Source organism: Arachis duranensis, chromosome 10 (assembly GCF_000817695.3).
Source record: "Arachis duranensis cultivar V14167 chromosome 10, aradu.V14167.gnm2.J7QH, whole genome shotgun sequence".
In the NCBI taxonomy this organism is placed as follows: domain Eukaryota; kingdom Viridiplantae; phylum Streptophyta; class Magnoliopsida; order Fabales; family Fabaceae; genus Arachis; species Arachis duranensis.
Genome location: NC_029781.3, coordinates 6,522,775 through 6,539,221, shown reverse-complemented (window position 1 = coordinate 6,539,221; position 16,447 = coordinate 6,522,775). Strand labels below are relative to the sequence as shown.

At 36.2% G+C, this 16,447-nt stretch overlaps 6 protein-coding genes across 7 annotated transcripts in view; 3 read left to right on the top strand and 3 right to left on the bottom strand.

Moving 5' to 3' along the window:
- Positions 1-1,521: 1,521 nt before the first annotated feature.
- LOC107468792 (elongation of fatty acids protein 3-like) lies at positions 1,522-2,626 on the bottom strand. The gene has a single exon (XM_016088153.3). The coding sequence runs from the start codon at positions 2,530-2,532 to the stop codon at positions 1,666-1,668; it is 867 nt and encodes a 288-aa protein (XP_015943639.1). The 5' UTR covers positions 2,533-2,626; the 3' UTR covers positions 1,522-1,665.
- A 2,149-nt stretch (positions 2,627-4,775) lies between these two features.
- On the bottom strand, positions 4,776-6,027 carry LOC107468789 (elongation of fatty acids protein 3-like). The gene has a single exon (XM_016088151.3). The coding sequence runs from the start codon at positions 5,868-5,870 to the stop codon at positions 5,046-5,048; it is 825 nt and encodes a 274-aa protein (XP_015943637.1). The 5' UTR covers positions 5,871-6,027; the 3' UTR covers positions 4,776-5,045.
- Positions 6,028-6,528: 501 nt separating this feature from the next.
- On the bottom strand, positions 6,529-9,975 carry LOC107468807 (protein RETICULATA-RELATED 1, chloroplastic). The gene is made up of 8 exons (XM_016088169.3): positions 9,449-9,975; positions 8,828-8,992; positions 8,617-8,709; positions 8,423-8,538; positions 7,904-8,002; positions 7,505-7,810; positions 7,217-7,381; positions 6,529-7,108 (listed from the first exon to the last, which is right to left on the bottom strand). The coding sequence occupies exons 1-8, from the start codon at positions 9,794-9,796 to the stop codon at positions 6,817-6,819; spliced, it is 1,584 nt and encodes a 527-aa protein (XP_015943655.1). The 5' UTR covers positions 9,797-9,975; the 3' UTR covers positions 6,529-6,816.
- Positions 9,976-10,150: 175 nt separating this feature from the next.
- On the top strand, positions 10,151-11,623 carry LOC107468794 (E3 ubiquitin-protein ligase RING1). Its single transcript, XM_016088155.3, has 2 exons — positions 10,151-11,395; positions 11,490-11,623. Exons 1-2 carry the CDS (start codon positions 10,483-10,485, stop codon positions 11,528-11,530), a joined length of 954 nt encoding a protein of 317 aa, XP_015943641.1. The 5' UTR covers positions 10,151-10,482; the 3' UTR covers positions 11,531-11,623.
- Positions 11,624-11,796: 173 nt separating this feature from the next.
- LOC107468827 (RHOMBOID-like protein 10, chloroplastic) lies at positions 11,797-14,693 on the top strand. 2 transcript variants are annotated; one of them, XM_016088204.3, is made up of 9 exons: positions 11,797-12,080; positions 12,633-12,853; positions 13,012-13,066; positions 13,144-13,224; positions 13,313-13,409; positions 13,493-13,560; positions 13,698-13,796; positions 14,182-14,223; positions 14,409-14,693. In XM_016088204.3, exons 1-9 carry the CDS (start codon positions 11,922-11,924, stop codon positions 14,562-14,564), a joined length of 978 nt encoding a protein of 325 aa, XP_015943690.1. In that variant the 5' UTR covers positions 11,797-11,921; the 3' UTR covers positions 14,565-14,693. The 2 variants fall into 2 exon arrangements, with proteins under 2 accessions (XP_015943690.1, XP_015943689.1); XM_016088203.3 differs by having other exon boundaries at positions 11,799-12,080; positions 12,597-12,853.
- Positions 14,694-15,994: 1,301 nt separating this feature from the next.
- The window catches only part of LOC107468771 (increased DNA methylation 3-like), a 1,989-nt gene continuing 1,536 nt past the window's right edge, over positions 15,995-16,447 (top strand). The window contains 3 exon segments of the mRNA XM_016088135.3: positions 15,995-16,089; positions 16,302-16,445; position 16,447. The exon segment at position 16,447 is cut by the window's right edge and continues 790 nt beyond it. Of these exon segments, the coding sequence (XP_015943621.2) occupies positions 16,324-16,445; position 16,447 (123 nt within the window). The 5' untranslated portion in view covers positions 15,995-16,089; positions 16,302-16,323.

The following is a 16,447-nucleotide window of genomic DNA, read 5'->3' as shown; positions in this document are numbered from 1 at the left end:
GATTTCTATTTTCCCTCTCTGCTACATGTAATCAATTGATTCTTAATCTCGTTTCTCTTCTTATTTGTGCTCCGAACTCTTGTAGAAAAATCTGCAGCCTTGGCGTAGTCCCTGTAAAATTTTCCAGCATCTTCAAGGGTGGTAAAAGTCATTCGAATCTTCGGAACAAATTGGTCATCAACAACACAGAAAGGCTACAGAATACACCATGTCAAAAACTAAAAATACACCCAATAATTTTTTATCTACACCCGAACGACAACAACTCAACTTAAATAACAAAAAAAGCCATAAACTGTAAATACACCCACACTTATCCTAAAATACACCCAAAAAATTCTGATCTACACCCGAGCATCTGCTATAAATTGCAGATAATTAATCAAAACTAGTACATTAGATTCAATCCACAGATTTATGTTCACGCATTAATTTCACAGTCAATGTTTACAAATTATTCAGCTAGACAATCGTAGACGAATAACTGCATCAAATTCAGAGTAATCGTAATAAGCTAAATATAAATCAAACCTTATGAACTTCGTTAGATTCAAATTCAAAATCCACTTCGCCCTGATTCAGCTGACAATCTGAGGTTGAATCATCCATTATCTTCAAAACGAGTTCAAACTTTGATTTCAGAAACTAGAAAATCGAAAAAAAACGAACCTAGAGCTACAGAAAGAGAAACTCACGTCAATAACGAAGAACAAATGAGTGATAAACGCAGGGAAAAGAACAATCCAAAAGGCAAGGAAAGACACGCGAGAAGGAGAACGAAGAAATTTGGCAAGAAGGAGAACGAAGAAGGAAACAAAATCTTTTGAAAATTGGAAGTTATATATTCGCGCGTTTTATTATATAGCGCGTGAAAGATACGTAACATTAGGAGCACGTTTTAGGGAGAAGTTATTTTTTGGACTTGTAAAGCTTGTAAGCCTTAATCGCTTGTATGCGAAGCTTTTCTGTAAATTTAAATATACAATTCCATCTTTGATACCGATGTTCGCAATAACAATTTTCTCCATGCAATCCTATCTTATTAGAAACAAAAACAGCAAAATTTGTAACTATAATAATGATAAGCTAGACACTATATAATAATAGTATGGATAAAGTATTATTTTAGTTTTTAATATTTATATTGAATTTTAATTTGATCTTTGATATTTCAAACGTTATATTTCAATTTTAAAAATGTCCAAACATTCTATTTCAATTCAAAAAATTTTTAAATAGGTTTAATATTGTTCTATAATTAAATTTGACACAAACAATTTACATGTTGAAAAATTAATAGCATTCGATTTCAGTGTGTAAATAAAATAATTAATCTGCCAACGATTAGGATTTGAAGTTTTGTATAAAAAAAAATTAAGAAAAAGAAGTGTTATAAAAAAAAATTTTGGTTATGTTTTTTAACACATAAAAAAAGATATAACTTAACAACAATATTATTAATGTACACGTCATTTAACATTGAACTTTTTTTTAAAACTTTTTAGAACAAAAATAAAAATATAACTTTTAAAACTTTAATCACTAAATTAAAATTTAACCCGAACGTTAAGAATAAAAATAGTACTTTACCCTAATTCTATATAGACCAAACATTAATAAAATAAGACAATGCATGGTACAATTAAATTAAGACTAATACTAACATCATGAGATGTGATAAGCACAAAATAAGTCCTTGGAATAATCATGCTTAACGTTGTTGAGAGTAAACTTTTTCTGGGAGTTTGCAGTACTACCATAATTCTTTTTGTGAAAGTCAACGAACAAGACCAAAAGAGAGGAATAGAAAACGACATTGAAGGTCCAACCCCAAACACCAGAGCACCCTGAACCCGTGAAGTGGTAGTAAAGCATCAAACTCAGAACAACGAAGCTGGAGTAGAACTGCATGATCTGGATATTCGTCACAAGCTTCTTCCACTTAGGTCTCACTCCTAGCGCGCACGATAAGTAGTAGGCGTACATTAGCACATGCACGGAGGCGTTGGTAAAGAGCACCGCCGGGAAGAGTGTTTGCGAGGTTTGCAACCATATGTAGCACATGATGACCACGTTGGAGTGGTGGTACACGTGGAGAAACGAGAGCCGTTGGATGGAGTTGCTGAGGATGATGAGGAGTGTGTCCATGAACTCAAGGATCTTGGAGAGGTAGAAGATGTAGGCCCAAAAGAAGATGGGCCCAGTGGGCTTGGTTTGCGGTGGGAAGCAGATGACCCAGTGGACGTGAGGTGCATGGGAGATGGTGGAGAGGAGGCAGCCAAGGGCCATTACGAAGGAGAGGAGGAGGAGGGATGTGTTGTGGACGGCTGAGATTGGCCTCAGGAATGATTGGGGGATGGACGGCAGGGATTTCATCTGAGGGAAGATGAAGATGGAGGACAGGTAGGAGAGGATTGTGAAGCACAGAAACTGTGGAGTTGAGGCCATGGTTTTCCCTGGCGTCCATGTGAAGTTCTTGATTGTAGGGTGGTTCACTAACCAGTACTCTAATGCTGCCAATATGTTACTCATTCTTCTTCTTTTCTTTTTCTTTCACACCCAAGCTAGCTACTATATAGCTGGTGAATGATATATGGAATGAGGAGTCATACATATAACATGCTCTCAAATTAGTTATTAGTCATTTAAAATTAATTAAGAAGAATAAATAAGTAATATTAGTTGTGATAAATTGATAATACATATAACTAGATGTTTAAATAATAAAATACTGGTGTAGAAGGTCCCATTTAAGTGCCAGCTGTACGAAACAGAGATCACTTCGCTATATTGAATGTTGCTTGCTCTTAATAAATGGTAACAGTCTTGATAGATAGGAGCATGACTTCCCATTGTCACTGCCACTGCCACTGCCAATGAAGGTGCCAATCTCATCGCCTCTTTATTTCACCCTGTCATTGTTATTGCCACGTCAACTTAGTTTTCAATTATTTGCACATACATTTCTTCATGCATGTAACTAGAATGAGATACATCAAACTTTATACATATAGATTTTAGAAGGGGAGTTTTGTGGTGGTATTAATTTTGATAGTTAAGAATTACATAAATTTGACTTACAAATTAAAGATTGACATATAGTAAAAAAAAATAAATTTAAGATTAAAATATTTTTTTATAATTTTTTGTGATTATTTTTATCAAAATAATTTTTTATAATTATAAAAAATAATTTCAAAAAAATAATATTAAATTATTTTTTATAATTATAAAAAATTATTTTGTTAAAAATAATAATAAGAAATTATAAGAGAGAGAGAATCATTTTGGCCTAAATTTAATTTTCTTGTTATATATCAATATTTTACTTGTAAATCAAAGTTATGCCACATTTAATCGTTAAAACTAATACCACTATAGAACTCCCCTTTTAGAAATCGTCAACATACACGTTCTATATATATGATTATATTCACAACATGCTAAAAAAAGAAAGAAAACAGAAAAACAAACAAGGTATATATAGAAATAATGAGAGTGGTGATTGGTTAACACTTAACAGGGATACATGTATCTCTTTTTTATCTCAACCATTATTAATGATATACATTGCACACTTGTGCAGCGTTCAATGGTTATGCGATACACTCAGTTATGGGAGAAAATCTAGTTACACCTGTCCATTTGTCGATTTATAATCTCTATCAGGGTTCAGAGAAAGAAAATTGAATGGCTTTTCATTTAGTTATCAACACCAACTAACTGCGTTGGGTGCGTTCTTCTATCTGCAGAGGTCACAGGTAATAATAAGTATGTATAATAGTAGTTGGACACACAATCTCTCTTTAATTTGTACATAAAAATACACAAATGATTAAAGTGGATATATACTATATACTATAGACTATAATATAATTAAATAACATTAGTCATGATTAGCAATTAGTTAGAGGTATTTAAAACTTAGGTACCGACAGAGGTTGTATATGAAGCATCTTATACAAAACAAAAAATGCAACGTTTATGAGGTTGGGTGATCCTTGATTTTCAGTCTTGGGTCCCTAGTCCCCTACGGTTTCTCCTAGCTAGTTTCACTAATAATGTTGCAGGACATATACCTAATTAATAAGGACTCATCATTTGAATATAGCTAGCTCTGGTTAAAGTTCATGTATTATTAAGTGTAAAATGATGAGTAGTTGTGCATAATGATCAACTTAAATGTTTTTCTAAAAGAACCGGAAGCATGTGTATTGAATATTAATAGTGAATGAGTCAAGTGAGTAGAGATGATGATGGAGTCCACAAATTTTGTCCAATGAACAAAGTTGGTATAAATATTTGTACGGCATAGGCCCAACATACTCGTTTATTTTTTATTAGGAAAAGTATAAGGATCAATATACTATTTATGGATTTATTGTCAATAATAATTAATTATTATATTTTAAACATATGTGTAAGAAAATACATTTAAAAAATACATATATAAAGATATTTTTATTAGACACTGTTATAAAAAAAATATTTTTATTAAACACATCTATAAAAATACTCTCATTAAATACAATCATAAATAAAAATTGACAAAAGTTGGTAGAAATACGTTACCATATGGTAACATAGCGGAATTATTTTTATTATTTATAAGCGGGTATAGGGTAGATATATCTAAGTTATTTACCCATAAGCCAACCACTCGTTACATTTAAGTTAGTTTCATGCTTATTTGCTTGCCATGCAGAAGGTAGGTGCGGCTTTCATTCTGTATATGAAAGGGATGTACAACAATTCAAAATTTGAGCATTAGAAATATGTATTAATTAATGACTAGTCTTATTGATAGGATTAATTTGTGATCAACAATCACCACAAAAAATAAACAATGTTGTTTCAAGAATGAAAATGGAAATGAAAAAATAGTTATTATGAGTGTTCTTTTTAGTGTCAACTGGTGAATGGCTAATGCCTCGCGCATCAAAACTTCAAGAATTTGATGCATACATAAAGTAAGATTCGAATTTCTGATACGGTTTAATCGAACTAATTAGCGAATCACTAAATCAACTCAAATTGGTAAGTGATTATGAGTGTTTAATCTTCTTGTTCTTGTTCTTAGCATAACTCTTGAGATGAAAGTCAACGAACAGGGCTAAAAGAGAAGCATTGAAAACCGCATTGAAGCACCAACCCCAGATCCCGGAGCAACCGGACCCGTAGAAGTGCTGGTACAGCATCAAACCTGAGACGGCGAAGCTGAACACGAACTGCACGATCTGGCAATCCGTCACGGCGCGCTTCCACCGCGGTCGGATCCCTAGCCCGCTGAGGAAGTAGTAGCCGTACATGAGCACGTGCACGGAGGCGTTGGTCACGAGCGCCACCGGGAACAGAGACTGCGAAGTTTGGAGCCAGAGGTAGCACATGACGAGCACGGTGGCGTGGTGGTACACGTGGAGGAACGTGAGGCGCGCGAAGGAGCGGGAGAGAACGATGAAGAGCGTGTCCAGGAACTCGAGGATCTTGGAGAGGTAGAAGACGTAGGCCCAAAAGAAGAGAGGCCCATTGGGCCTGGTGTTTGGAGGGAAGCAGATGGCCCAGTTGAGGTGAGGGGTGTGGGAGAGTGTGGTGAGGGCGCAGCCAAGGGACATGGCGAGGGAGAGGATGAGGAGGCTGAGATTGTGGAGTGCCGTGAGTGGCTTTAAGAGATTCGGGGAGAGTGGCGGAAGAGGGAGGACGGAGAGGATGAGGATCAGGGATAGGTAGGATAGAACTGCCGCCGACAGGAACATGGTGGAGGAGAACGGGGTTTGAGGTGGGTCCCATTGGAAGTTGAGGATGGTTGGGTGGTTAACTAGCCAGTATTGTAGGCCGGAGATCATGAAGTTCGCCGTCATATTCATACCCATGAATACCGATTGAGATGCCTCACCTTCCCTTCAACTGGTTCGCAATGTGTGGTTTTGGATAAGTGGGGTTTTGGAGGATGTGATGGATTGCGTTATTAATTCACTTGGCTGTTGCTACTTAATAGATCTTTTTTTTAATTGTAAAACCGCCCCAACTATACTTCAAGCGAGAGGAATGTTATGTACATATTCTTCTCATCTTTTGTACATATTTTATGCATTATAATTGTTTTTATATTACAATTAATGAATAAAAAGTAGAAAAAGAATAAAAAAAATTCATATCATAAAAAATATATATTTACTCATAAACGTAAAATTGATACAAATATAAATTCTCACCTACCTGCCACTGCTGCACACGCTTTTCATTCCCTTGTGTAATTACACTTCGAATTTACCAATTTTCATTACACTTTACCTGCACCATCTAATATTCAAATTGGACTTAGGAATGATGATAAAAAGGAAAAAAACAACAATAATAAAAAAAGAACGACGGAACTTTATATGCTCAGCTATGTTTTATCACCGACATTTCTATGCATTTATTTATCTAAGCTGGTATTACTTGACACTTGTTTACTGAAACATAAGAGCTCTACTCTTGAAATATGAAATATCAATTGTTGTATGGTTGAACGATTGAACGGAAGTGTTTCGATCAAAGGGGAAAAGAACTAGCTCTACTTTATTTGAGATTCAAAATATTACTACAAGTTTCGGATAGGAAACACAATATGGATATAAAAATCCGGGAAAAAAATTTGAAAACAATAAAACCCCCTCAAGCTTTAGCGTGATGAAAAATTTGGGGCCACTAGTCACACTCAAACCCCTCCAGGTTCCAGAGTATGCAGAGCCTGAAACCGCAGGGACACCCGAGCAGTAGCTAACAATGACAAACAGCAAAATTGGATAATGCCTACGTTTACATTTGAAGAAACTAAGCTGTTCCTGCAGCAACCTTCTTCCGTACAATCCTTTTTCTTCGAGCTTTAGGGGCTGACGATTGTCCATCACCAACAGAACCTGCATTCTCTTGTTTGATGCCCAGTAGTCCAAGGCCTGAAACAAGTGCATTCTTAGATATAAACCATCTTGAGGACTGTTTTTCTACATTTTCGGAAGGCCTGCTGTAAACTTTCTTCAAAAGTTCATCCGAGTGAGCAAGCGGATCTGCCTCCACTCCAAGCCAGGCTCGCCTGGAAGTTTCTCCTAATTGAACGTTCATGACCCTGCATAAAATTCAGAGGAGAAAGGCCATATTCATGAATAAGTACATAATGACCACATGGTAAACTGGTATTGGGGAGATGAATAACTCAATGGGGGGAAAAGCACACCTCAAGGCTGTGCTGAAGAACAGTGCGACTCCAATGACATCAAAATGGCTAACCATTGCTCTATCAAATCCACATAGAAGTTGATATCTCAGATTAGCATAGATTCCAAGAAAAGCACCATAACCAAGTGCATTGCTGCTCACACTTGGGACTGTCACAGATAACCTGCCATTCAGGCACAACACATCAAAAGATAAAATTAGCATTTAACACTCATAATTTTATCAGTTACAAGTAAAACTCATTTCTGAAGCTGATGAAAATAAGGTGGGCTTCAACCCTGCATACCTTCCCTCCTTTTTCCGGGCCAGAGAGTTAGACAAGGCACCCTGTACTGCACCAGTGCTTAAACCAACCATGCACAACTCAGCAGCCTTGAACAAAAAGCATTGGATTCTCTTTTGCAAGTCAAATTCCCTTAGTGGATAGCTCTTTTCAAATATGTTGTTTGGAAGCTTCTGCAATGTATTTTGTAGATCAAATTTAAATGTATTGCCATATGATCGACAAGGAGCAAGCGACCAAACAACTACTGCATTGCATGCTGCTACTGTCAGCACATTGATTAGTGCAAGATCCCACTCCTGCTTTATCCTAGAGAGTCAAATTAAATTTAACCATTATCACTTCAATTCATTGATGAGAATACAGATAAACCTTCAAATCATTTTAAGATAACAAACACACCTATCCTTCCGATTTTTAAGTTCCCACCACACTGAGCAACCTATTGTAGCAGCTTCCTCTAATAGAAACCTATACATGAATGCAGGATCTGCAAGCAACCTGCACAGTACATCATTGATATATCAGGCTATACAGCTTATAAAGGAAGTTCAACATATTAATTTCCATTTCATAAATTAGCAGCACATTGAAGATAAACATGATTTCCGAGTTTTACTAGCGACATGAGAGGACATATATTTCATGCTCCCACATACATCACCTGAATTCGAAAATTAGATACCTAACAGACCACTTAACCCCACTAGCACAGAAATATAGCCTTCTTGTTCTTTCAGGAGGGAGAAAAAACAAAGGTTTGTACTTCTTTTAGTTGATCGAAAACCTAACCTTACCTTCAAATCCCATGTAAAATTGTAAATATACTAAGGTTTTTATCAGAGGACTTTCTTTCATATATTTTCTAGCTTATTGTAAAGAAAATTCCAAAAGATTCCAAGAGGCCATAGCTGAGATTACCTGCCAATGAAAGCCCTTGATATTCCTTGTGGTAGTGCTCGTGAAATAAACCTACTAGTGGTTGGCCTGGCATTGATTGCAAGGAATTTTACCATTTGAGCTGAGCTAACCAATCCCTAAAATTAAAATTTTTGTCAGTTCCTGCATATAGACCTATACTTCATAGTCTAAACATAACCTGAAAAGCATAATACCAATTCATAAGCCTGCCGAAACCCAGCAGGCAAATCCATAATCGTCTTTTGCCATTCATTTAACACAGCATCCACAAATTTACGATCAAATAGCTGCAACAAGGAGAAAGACATTACAGGTTTTGCATATATTCTAAAATGAGGACAGACTCTTAAAAAGATTTGTTATTGCCAGAAAACACTCTTAGATAGCACAAATGAGATTTCTAACCTCTTCAAGAAGTATTCGTCTCCTAAACAATCCGCCTTCATCTCCCTCATCACCATCATCAAAGTCATCAAAGTAATCATCATCATCACCATCATCATCGCCTCCGTCACCACCACCATGATTGATTTTCTTTCCAATACCTCCACTACCTCCCCCAACATCTAGCTGCCGAAGGAAAATAAAAAAATAAAAAATGAATTCGCAGATACTAACTTGCAAATAACAGCACAAAGACTCACTCGTTAAACCACAGCCCACATCCACCACATAACTATCAGACACCACTCATGAGTAAGACGTTAAAGCTAATAACAAGACACTATAAATAAAATAGTTAACTGGAAAAAAGGGAAGAAAGAAAACACAGAAATGACGCTTCTATCATCAGTGTGTTGAATTCTGAAGCTGCTTAAGTACATATATTAGTTTCCTTCCTTATAAGCACGTAGAAGACACAACTACGTAGCTGAAATAGCACTGTAAATAGAGAAACAGCATAGCTAAGCATTCTTTTATTGATTTCCTTCTACTTTCCGTTTCAACTATCCAAAACCGAACAAGAAGTGTTTCGAATTCAACCCTAATTTTCCGTTGCAAGAGAAACAAAGAAAAAGCACAAACCTCAGGGCTCGACTTGGTTTGCTTTTGCGTCGTGTCAAGCTTGGATTTCTCAAGCGTCACGGCGCCAAGGGAACCGTACTGCCCCTTCATAACCGGACCCAACGAAGCCGAGGAAGAAGGAGACGAAGAATTCGAAGCCGCGGGAGCCGCAAAGCAGCGCTCTAGCATAGAGACGGAGTCGCTGTCCACCTCGGCGGGGGACGCCGAGGCCCTAATCGGCAGGAAGCGGCGACGGCGGTGGTGGATAAAGGGAAGAGGCGGAAGGGAAGGTTTAGAGGACAAGGTGTTGGCGTTGACATGTGAGTTCATAGGCATGATTTGCGCCGTGTGAAACACCGCGTGAGACATTGTTGGTGGTGCGTTTGGATGGACAGAAAATTGTGATTGGATTTTGGTTAGAAAATGTTCATGAGTGAGGAGAGGGCGTCTCTCTCTAGAAAGTTAGTAGAGAGAGAAAGCGAAAGAGGAAGAGAGAGAGGGGATGGGGTGCTGAGGGTGTAGATAGCCCACTCTGGACACTTGAGACCCAACAAGCCAACAACCCAATCCCAAAGGCCAAGTCAATTCATTATACTCTAACCAGCTGAGTTCACTCGCCGGGTCGACTCAGCCGCCTCATTCCCCAAAAATATTGTGTATATAGTTTTTTATCAGGCTGGGCCAATAAAATAAAATGAAAGAATCCTTATTAGTAGTTTAATTAGCCGAGTCTTTTCTTCCCATTCAAGGTTGTTATCAGAAGAACCAATAATTTGGGAATGTAAAACATGCATGCAAAGCAATAAATCATTTGCCTTGCTTGTGAAGAGGACACACAGTTTGTGTCCTTCTCAAGTAAAGCAAGCCAGCAGCTACAAAAAACTAAAACCCATAGACATAGATGAAAGAAATCAAAAACCATTATCATCATCAAAGGAATCCCTTTCTTATGGCACCAATCTAACTTTTCCTTCACCTATATATACATGTAAATAGGTCCACCTTATTATTGATTCTGGTTCTTCCTCCATTCTCCATTTTGCTTGCATACATACATGTCCTTAACAGGGCGTCCTCGAGTGATCGTGAATGGAGTCCGAAGAACAAGAAGTTTCCACTGTTTCTGGTGCCTTAACTGCCAACGAACAGTGAGAATACCTGCTACCTATCCAAACGGTTCTCTCTGCCCTTATTGCTTCAATAGACTCCGTTACGAGCTTGACATAACAAGGCCAACAAGGTTTCTCTTCACCAACAACAACAATTTGGAACCTTCACCAGCTTCTCAGCTATTGAATGGCCTCGCTCTCATTCTCCATCCACCTCAACACAATCATAACCGATGGGAAGGAGAAGAAGAACAAACACTAGAAAATCAACAAGATCCACGAGCTTGGATTACTCTCAGATTCGTGAGGCCAAATAACAACGGTCCACAGAGACTTATGCCTCCACCGCTGCAGCCGCAACCGCAAGCCAACAATAACAGCGATCCGATTGATCAATTCATTCAAAATTTGGTCGAGAATAATAACAACCGGCCGGGCCCGCCTCCGGCTTCGTCTTCGGCCATCGCAGCGTTGCCGGTGGTGAGGCTGGCGCGAGAACAATTGGCTAGTGATCCGAACTGTGCAATATGCAAAGATGAATTTGAGGTAGATGGAGAAGTGAGGGAGTTGCCGTGCAAGCATTTCTACCATTGCGATTGCATTCTGCCATGGCTGCGCATCCATAATACCTGCCCTGTCTGCCGCTATGAGCTTCCTCCTGTTGCGGCGAGTGAGAATCAGAATAATAATCATAATCATAATATTAATAATAATGAGCAGCAGAGTTTTATTAGCTTCAACTGGATTTTGAGACAAATTGCTTCGATCAGTAGCCCCCTTCGTGCTATCTTGGATTATTGGACTCACAGACATTACTCTAATCACCAAGATAACAATGCTCCTGCTCATGATGATGGAGGTAAATTAATTAATTAATTAACATAACAATAATCAAACTCTCGTTAATGAACCTAACTGATTAAGCTTTTCTTTGGAGTGTATATTCCATGCAGGTACTATTAGCTCTTGGTGGAGAGAATTGTTCATCTTATAGCCTCAAAGGTGCATAGTATTTAATTAGATTATTATGAAAGATTCTGATGATGGCGATGATGAAGACTTCAAAAGAGAGTACTTCTCCTGCATCCTGGTTTATTATTATAGTATTTAATTTTCTTATTTTTGTGTATTCAATTCATGCGCACGAATATTTTCAAAACTTACTAATATTGTAAAGTTGTAATTTCATACTAGTACTTTTAGTTGTTTTTATTTTTGTGTCTCTCTTTTATTTTATTTTATTGCATGTACTTTGTTTTTATATTCTCTTCGTAAGAAGATTTCTGAGACAACTGTGAATTTCGAAAAAGAGAAAGAAAAATAAAAAGAAAAAAGAAGAGAAAATGAGAGAAAGAGAAAAGTAAGAAACGAGCGTGGGAAAGAGAATGGTAGGAGTGAATGGTCCTCAGCTTTTCCTGTCGCCAGTTTGCAAGGCAGCTCCTTACCCACTTGATCTCATCGCCACCGCCGCCGCCGGCCACCTTCTCCGCCACTGCTCCAACCACCATCTCCGCCTTGACGCCCTTCTTCACTCCTGTTTCAAGGTCTCTTCTTAACTTATTCTTTTACTTTTGCAACAAATTACGCAGCGTTTTTGTTCGATTTCTCTGAAGAATTTGTAATTACTTCATTTTTATCATGGGAACCTGCTGAAATTGAGGTCATAAGTGTCATACTGTTTGAAAAATGTTGCTTTTCGGTGAATTTCGTTTAGAAATTAGAATAATCATGGGGTCCTAGTTCCTTATGCTGATTATACGTTTAGGATAAAGAGGTCATAGACTCATAGGCTACTATAGTGGTTGAAATGTACCAATATAATGGATCCTTGTTTGGTTTTGTCTATTATTTTGGTACCTTAGTGCTGCTTTTGGAAACTGAGACAAGACACAAATACTGAATTGAGCTATATTTTGCATCTCTTTCTTTGTATTAATGTCCTATCCAAGCTACCAAAAGCAGCCTTAATGAAAATGAGCAACCTCTTGTGGCTTCTCAATCTTCTTTTGATGTTGTGGTAGCATACCCTGATGACTCTAGTGTTTTTTCTTCTTGAACAGAAACTCACTTCTCTTGATCAACTGTTTAAATTGAAGGATAAATGGTGCCAAAGTTCCCTTAAACTCAAAGGACTAAATTTTCTTCAACTTTCAAACAATGATTTGAATTCCACATGTTCAACTAGTTTCTCTTTCTTTAATGGGGGAGGACATGGAGTACACTTTGGAAATGGTGGGATGTCTAACTCCAAGATGTCTGGAAACAATCCATTTAATGGAAGGAAATGGACAAACATTCTCCTTGCTGCTAATGTCTTGTGAGTATTACCATATTCCCATGAATTTTCTTTTACATTGTTGTGTGCATATAGCTGTACATAGTTTGCTAGTTTATTAGACAGTGTTAGTAACTTGGTGTTTCTGCAAATCGTCATACTTTGTAGATATCTTATTATTTTAATTATTACTTGCACAGATTTTATATTGTACAACTTGCAACCCAAGGCAAGCTTTTGTTATGGGGAGCGAAGGTAAGGTTGCAATTAAGAATATGAAAACATCCTAAATTTTGTGTAAGGTATTACATGTCCGGTGTGTATGTTACTAGATAAACAGTCTGATTGACAAAGGACAATTTTGGAGACTCGCCACATCTTCCTTTCTGCATGCAAACGTTGGACATCTCCTGGTCGGGTCAAATATAATTTAATTATTTGAAGTTTGTTTTGTTACAGCCCATTTGTTCATTTATTAAACTTACTGCATACTCTCTTCAGATCAATTGTTATTCGTTAAACTCAGTTGGTCCTACCGTGGAGATCTTCAGTGGTCCTAAAAGATTTCTTGCAGTATACTTTGCCTCTGCAATTGCAAGTAACGGTTTATATTCTCTCTACAATAGCCGATGAAATTGCTTACCTCCAAATATTCTGATTCCTCAATTTCTAGAAAATCAGGTTCAGCTATGAGTTATTGGTTCTGCAGAATGCCTGCAGTAGGTGCATCCGGGGCAATTTTTGGACTAGTAAGTTCTTTAAATATTATATTGGTCGCAAATTCACTCTACTTCCTTCTTGTTATTCTACTGCTGTACACATAGATAACCACAATTGAAGCTATAATTTTATTTTTACCTATCTCCTAATTAGCTACACGATTCAGGTTGGGTCAGTTGCAGTGTTTGTCTTGAGGCACAAGGACATCGTAGGAGGTGGTAAAGAAGATTTGCTGCACATAGCACATGTAATTGCACTCAATATGGTAAGGGTCTTCTTTCCCTGTGTCTTTTCATTTAATCCTTCTCGATTGTATTATCACTCATCTTCAGATAGCGTCTGCTTTCTCGTTCTGAGCTAAGATGCTCAGATCACTTCTGAATTCTGATTCTGCTAAATTGTTGCTCTGACATTAATATTTGGTCAGATTTTTATGCATGAATGTACATGTACTTGCTTAAATATGTAATATACTTATATGCTTGTGTTGGGGAGAGAGATTTTTTCCATGCAATTTTACTGACTTAGGGAACCTTATTCTTCTATTGACTTGTATCATCACTCTATGATTTATTGGGAGGTTGTTGTAAGCCTGTAACTTATGTTTCTGGTCTTTTGTGTTCTAATGGTGACACACATTTCTGATGCAGCTCATTGGGATATTATCCAAGGGCATTGACAATTGGGGACATGTAAGTATTGCACCGATTTATATCTCATTTTTTTATCCCGCAATTTATAGTTAATCAACCAATGAACCTTTTCCAAGTACCTTCAGATTTTTAGTTTCTTTAGTTAGGTAGCACAGTTGTTGGCCATACAAAAATTAGTTTCTTTTACCCTTGCTAATGCTACTTTTTGACATGTTCTATTTCAGTTAGGAGGGTTAATTGGTGGAGTTGCTGCATCATGGCTTATTGGACCTGCATGGAAACATGAATCTACATCATGGGATGGAAGAAGGCTCTTCACTGATAGTGCTCCATTGTATAAACTCTTCAAGAATAAGAGAGTACCTAAGCAATGGAAATAAGATCATTTCAATGTTGGTGCTTAGAATGAGAACCTATAATTAAAAGAACAAATTGTCAATTTCTGGTTATTTGTAATGATTGATTGTATTTTACATATTTCCTTTAAATTATTTTTTTTCATGCTTTTATATCTTATTTTTATTGATACTAATTTTGCTTTTCAAAATAAAAATCACATTTCTGTAGACTCTTCATCTTAACTTTTTTACATGTTTATAATTTATTACTTGCCTATAAAATTTAATTATATAATTAAATTGATGACTTCAGTTTTTTTTTTGGGTGGTTTTGAAATGTTGATCCTAGAAAGGGCAAAGTAAACCTTTTCTCGAATTACATTTAGACATTAGCATACATTATTGCAAAAACTGCATCTTATAAGTTTTATTTTCTTAAATAATTTAGCACTCATGCACGGAGATTGATACGGACATGACACGACACGGGATACGCTCACACGCGAATTTTAAAATCTTATAAGATATGGGGATATGCATACATATAAAATATAAAGTATTTTTTTAGATAAATCGTAATGATATTTTGATATTTATTGATATTGAAATATAAATTAATTTTTTTATTATTTTTACTGGCTTATTTTAATTATATTAACTATTTAAAATATCTTTTTATTTTAATAAATAATAATATATACAATATCTAAATTTATTTCAAGAATATATATTAACAATAAGACTGAATACGCTGACACATGATAGTATTTAAGTGTGTCCAAGTGTATCCGGCGAAAATTTTTTTATTTTTTATTAAGACACAGTTGAACCCAACAGACATGTGTCTCGAATGAGTGTCAGACGAATGGCGTGTCCGAAATGTGTTCGACACGCGAACATGACAATTAAACAAGTGTTCGTGCTTTATACACACTCATACATCTGAAATACCGTAAAAAGAATATATTGTTTCTCGATGTCCTTAAAAATGTAATTTTTTAACTATTTTGAGTTGAATAAACTATCCTTGAATTTGCTGCTCCAATTTTTTATAAATATATTCATGAATGTTATTACTCAGGAAAGTAACTCTGAAACAATGTCATTAAACAGAAAAATAAAATTAAAAGATAATAAATTAATAGGATGCATCATACACATTGAGTGCAAAAAATAATAATTGTAATAATATTTTAATTTTATATTTATGATTGTGAATATTATTAATATGGATTCCGTTAGGAAATTAACTTGTAGTATAGTCAATTTTAGCCAATTAGTTGATATATATTAACTTGTTAATGAATCTGCGAATAGGCTAAAGTGTTGGGAATGTTGTTGAGGCCCTTTAAACCAAAAAAAAGGTTCAAAGGGAAAAAAAATTATATGAACTCTGATTAATAAATAAATAACAATAATAATAATAATAATAACTAAAAAGACATAGTGGAGTAGTAACGTGTAAAAAATAAAAACGCACACACATTTGTGAAGGGTGATAGTGTTTAACTGCTTCCTCTGTGAAGTGTTGGTTTGTTTCATCGTACTTGCGGCCATCATTGTCACTGTGAGTGTTCCTTTCTCTCTCCTTAGCCTGTTCTTATTCATGCAATCATTTTTATTTCACTTCCTTGTTACATGCACAACCTTGTTTTCATTTATGATTTAACGAATTATGTTTATGTTATTTCTCAATTGGGATTCATAAATGCATAAGCTGCATTCCTAAATTGTGATTCCCTACTAAATTGTTATTAGTTTTTAATAATTGTTGTACAGGTGATTGAATCCACACCCCCACATGGATGTGAAAGGAACTATTTATTATGAGAGAAAGCATGTTCCTAAAACTACTAATCCAGTGATTAGTGATTGCAAATTTCTAATTGACTTCATAATGAATAATTACTTGGGACCTGATGTTA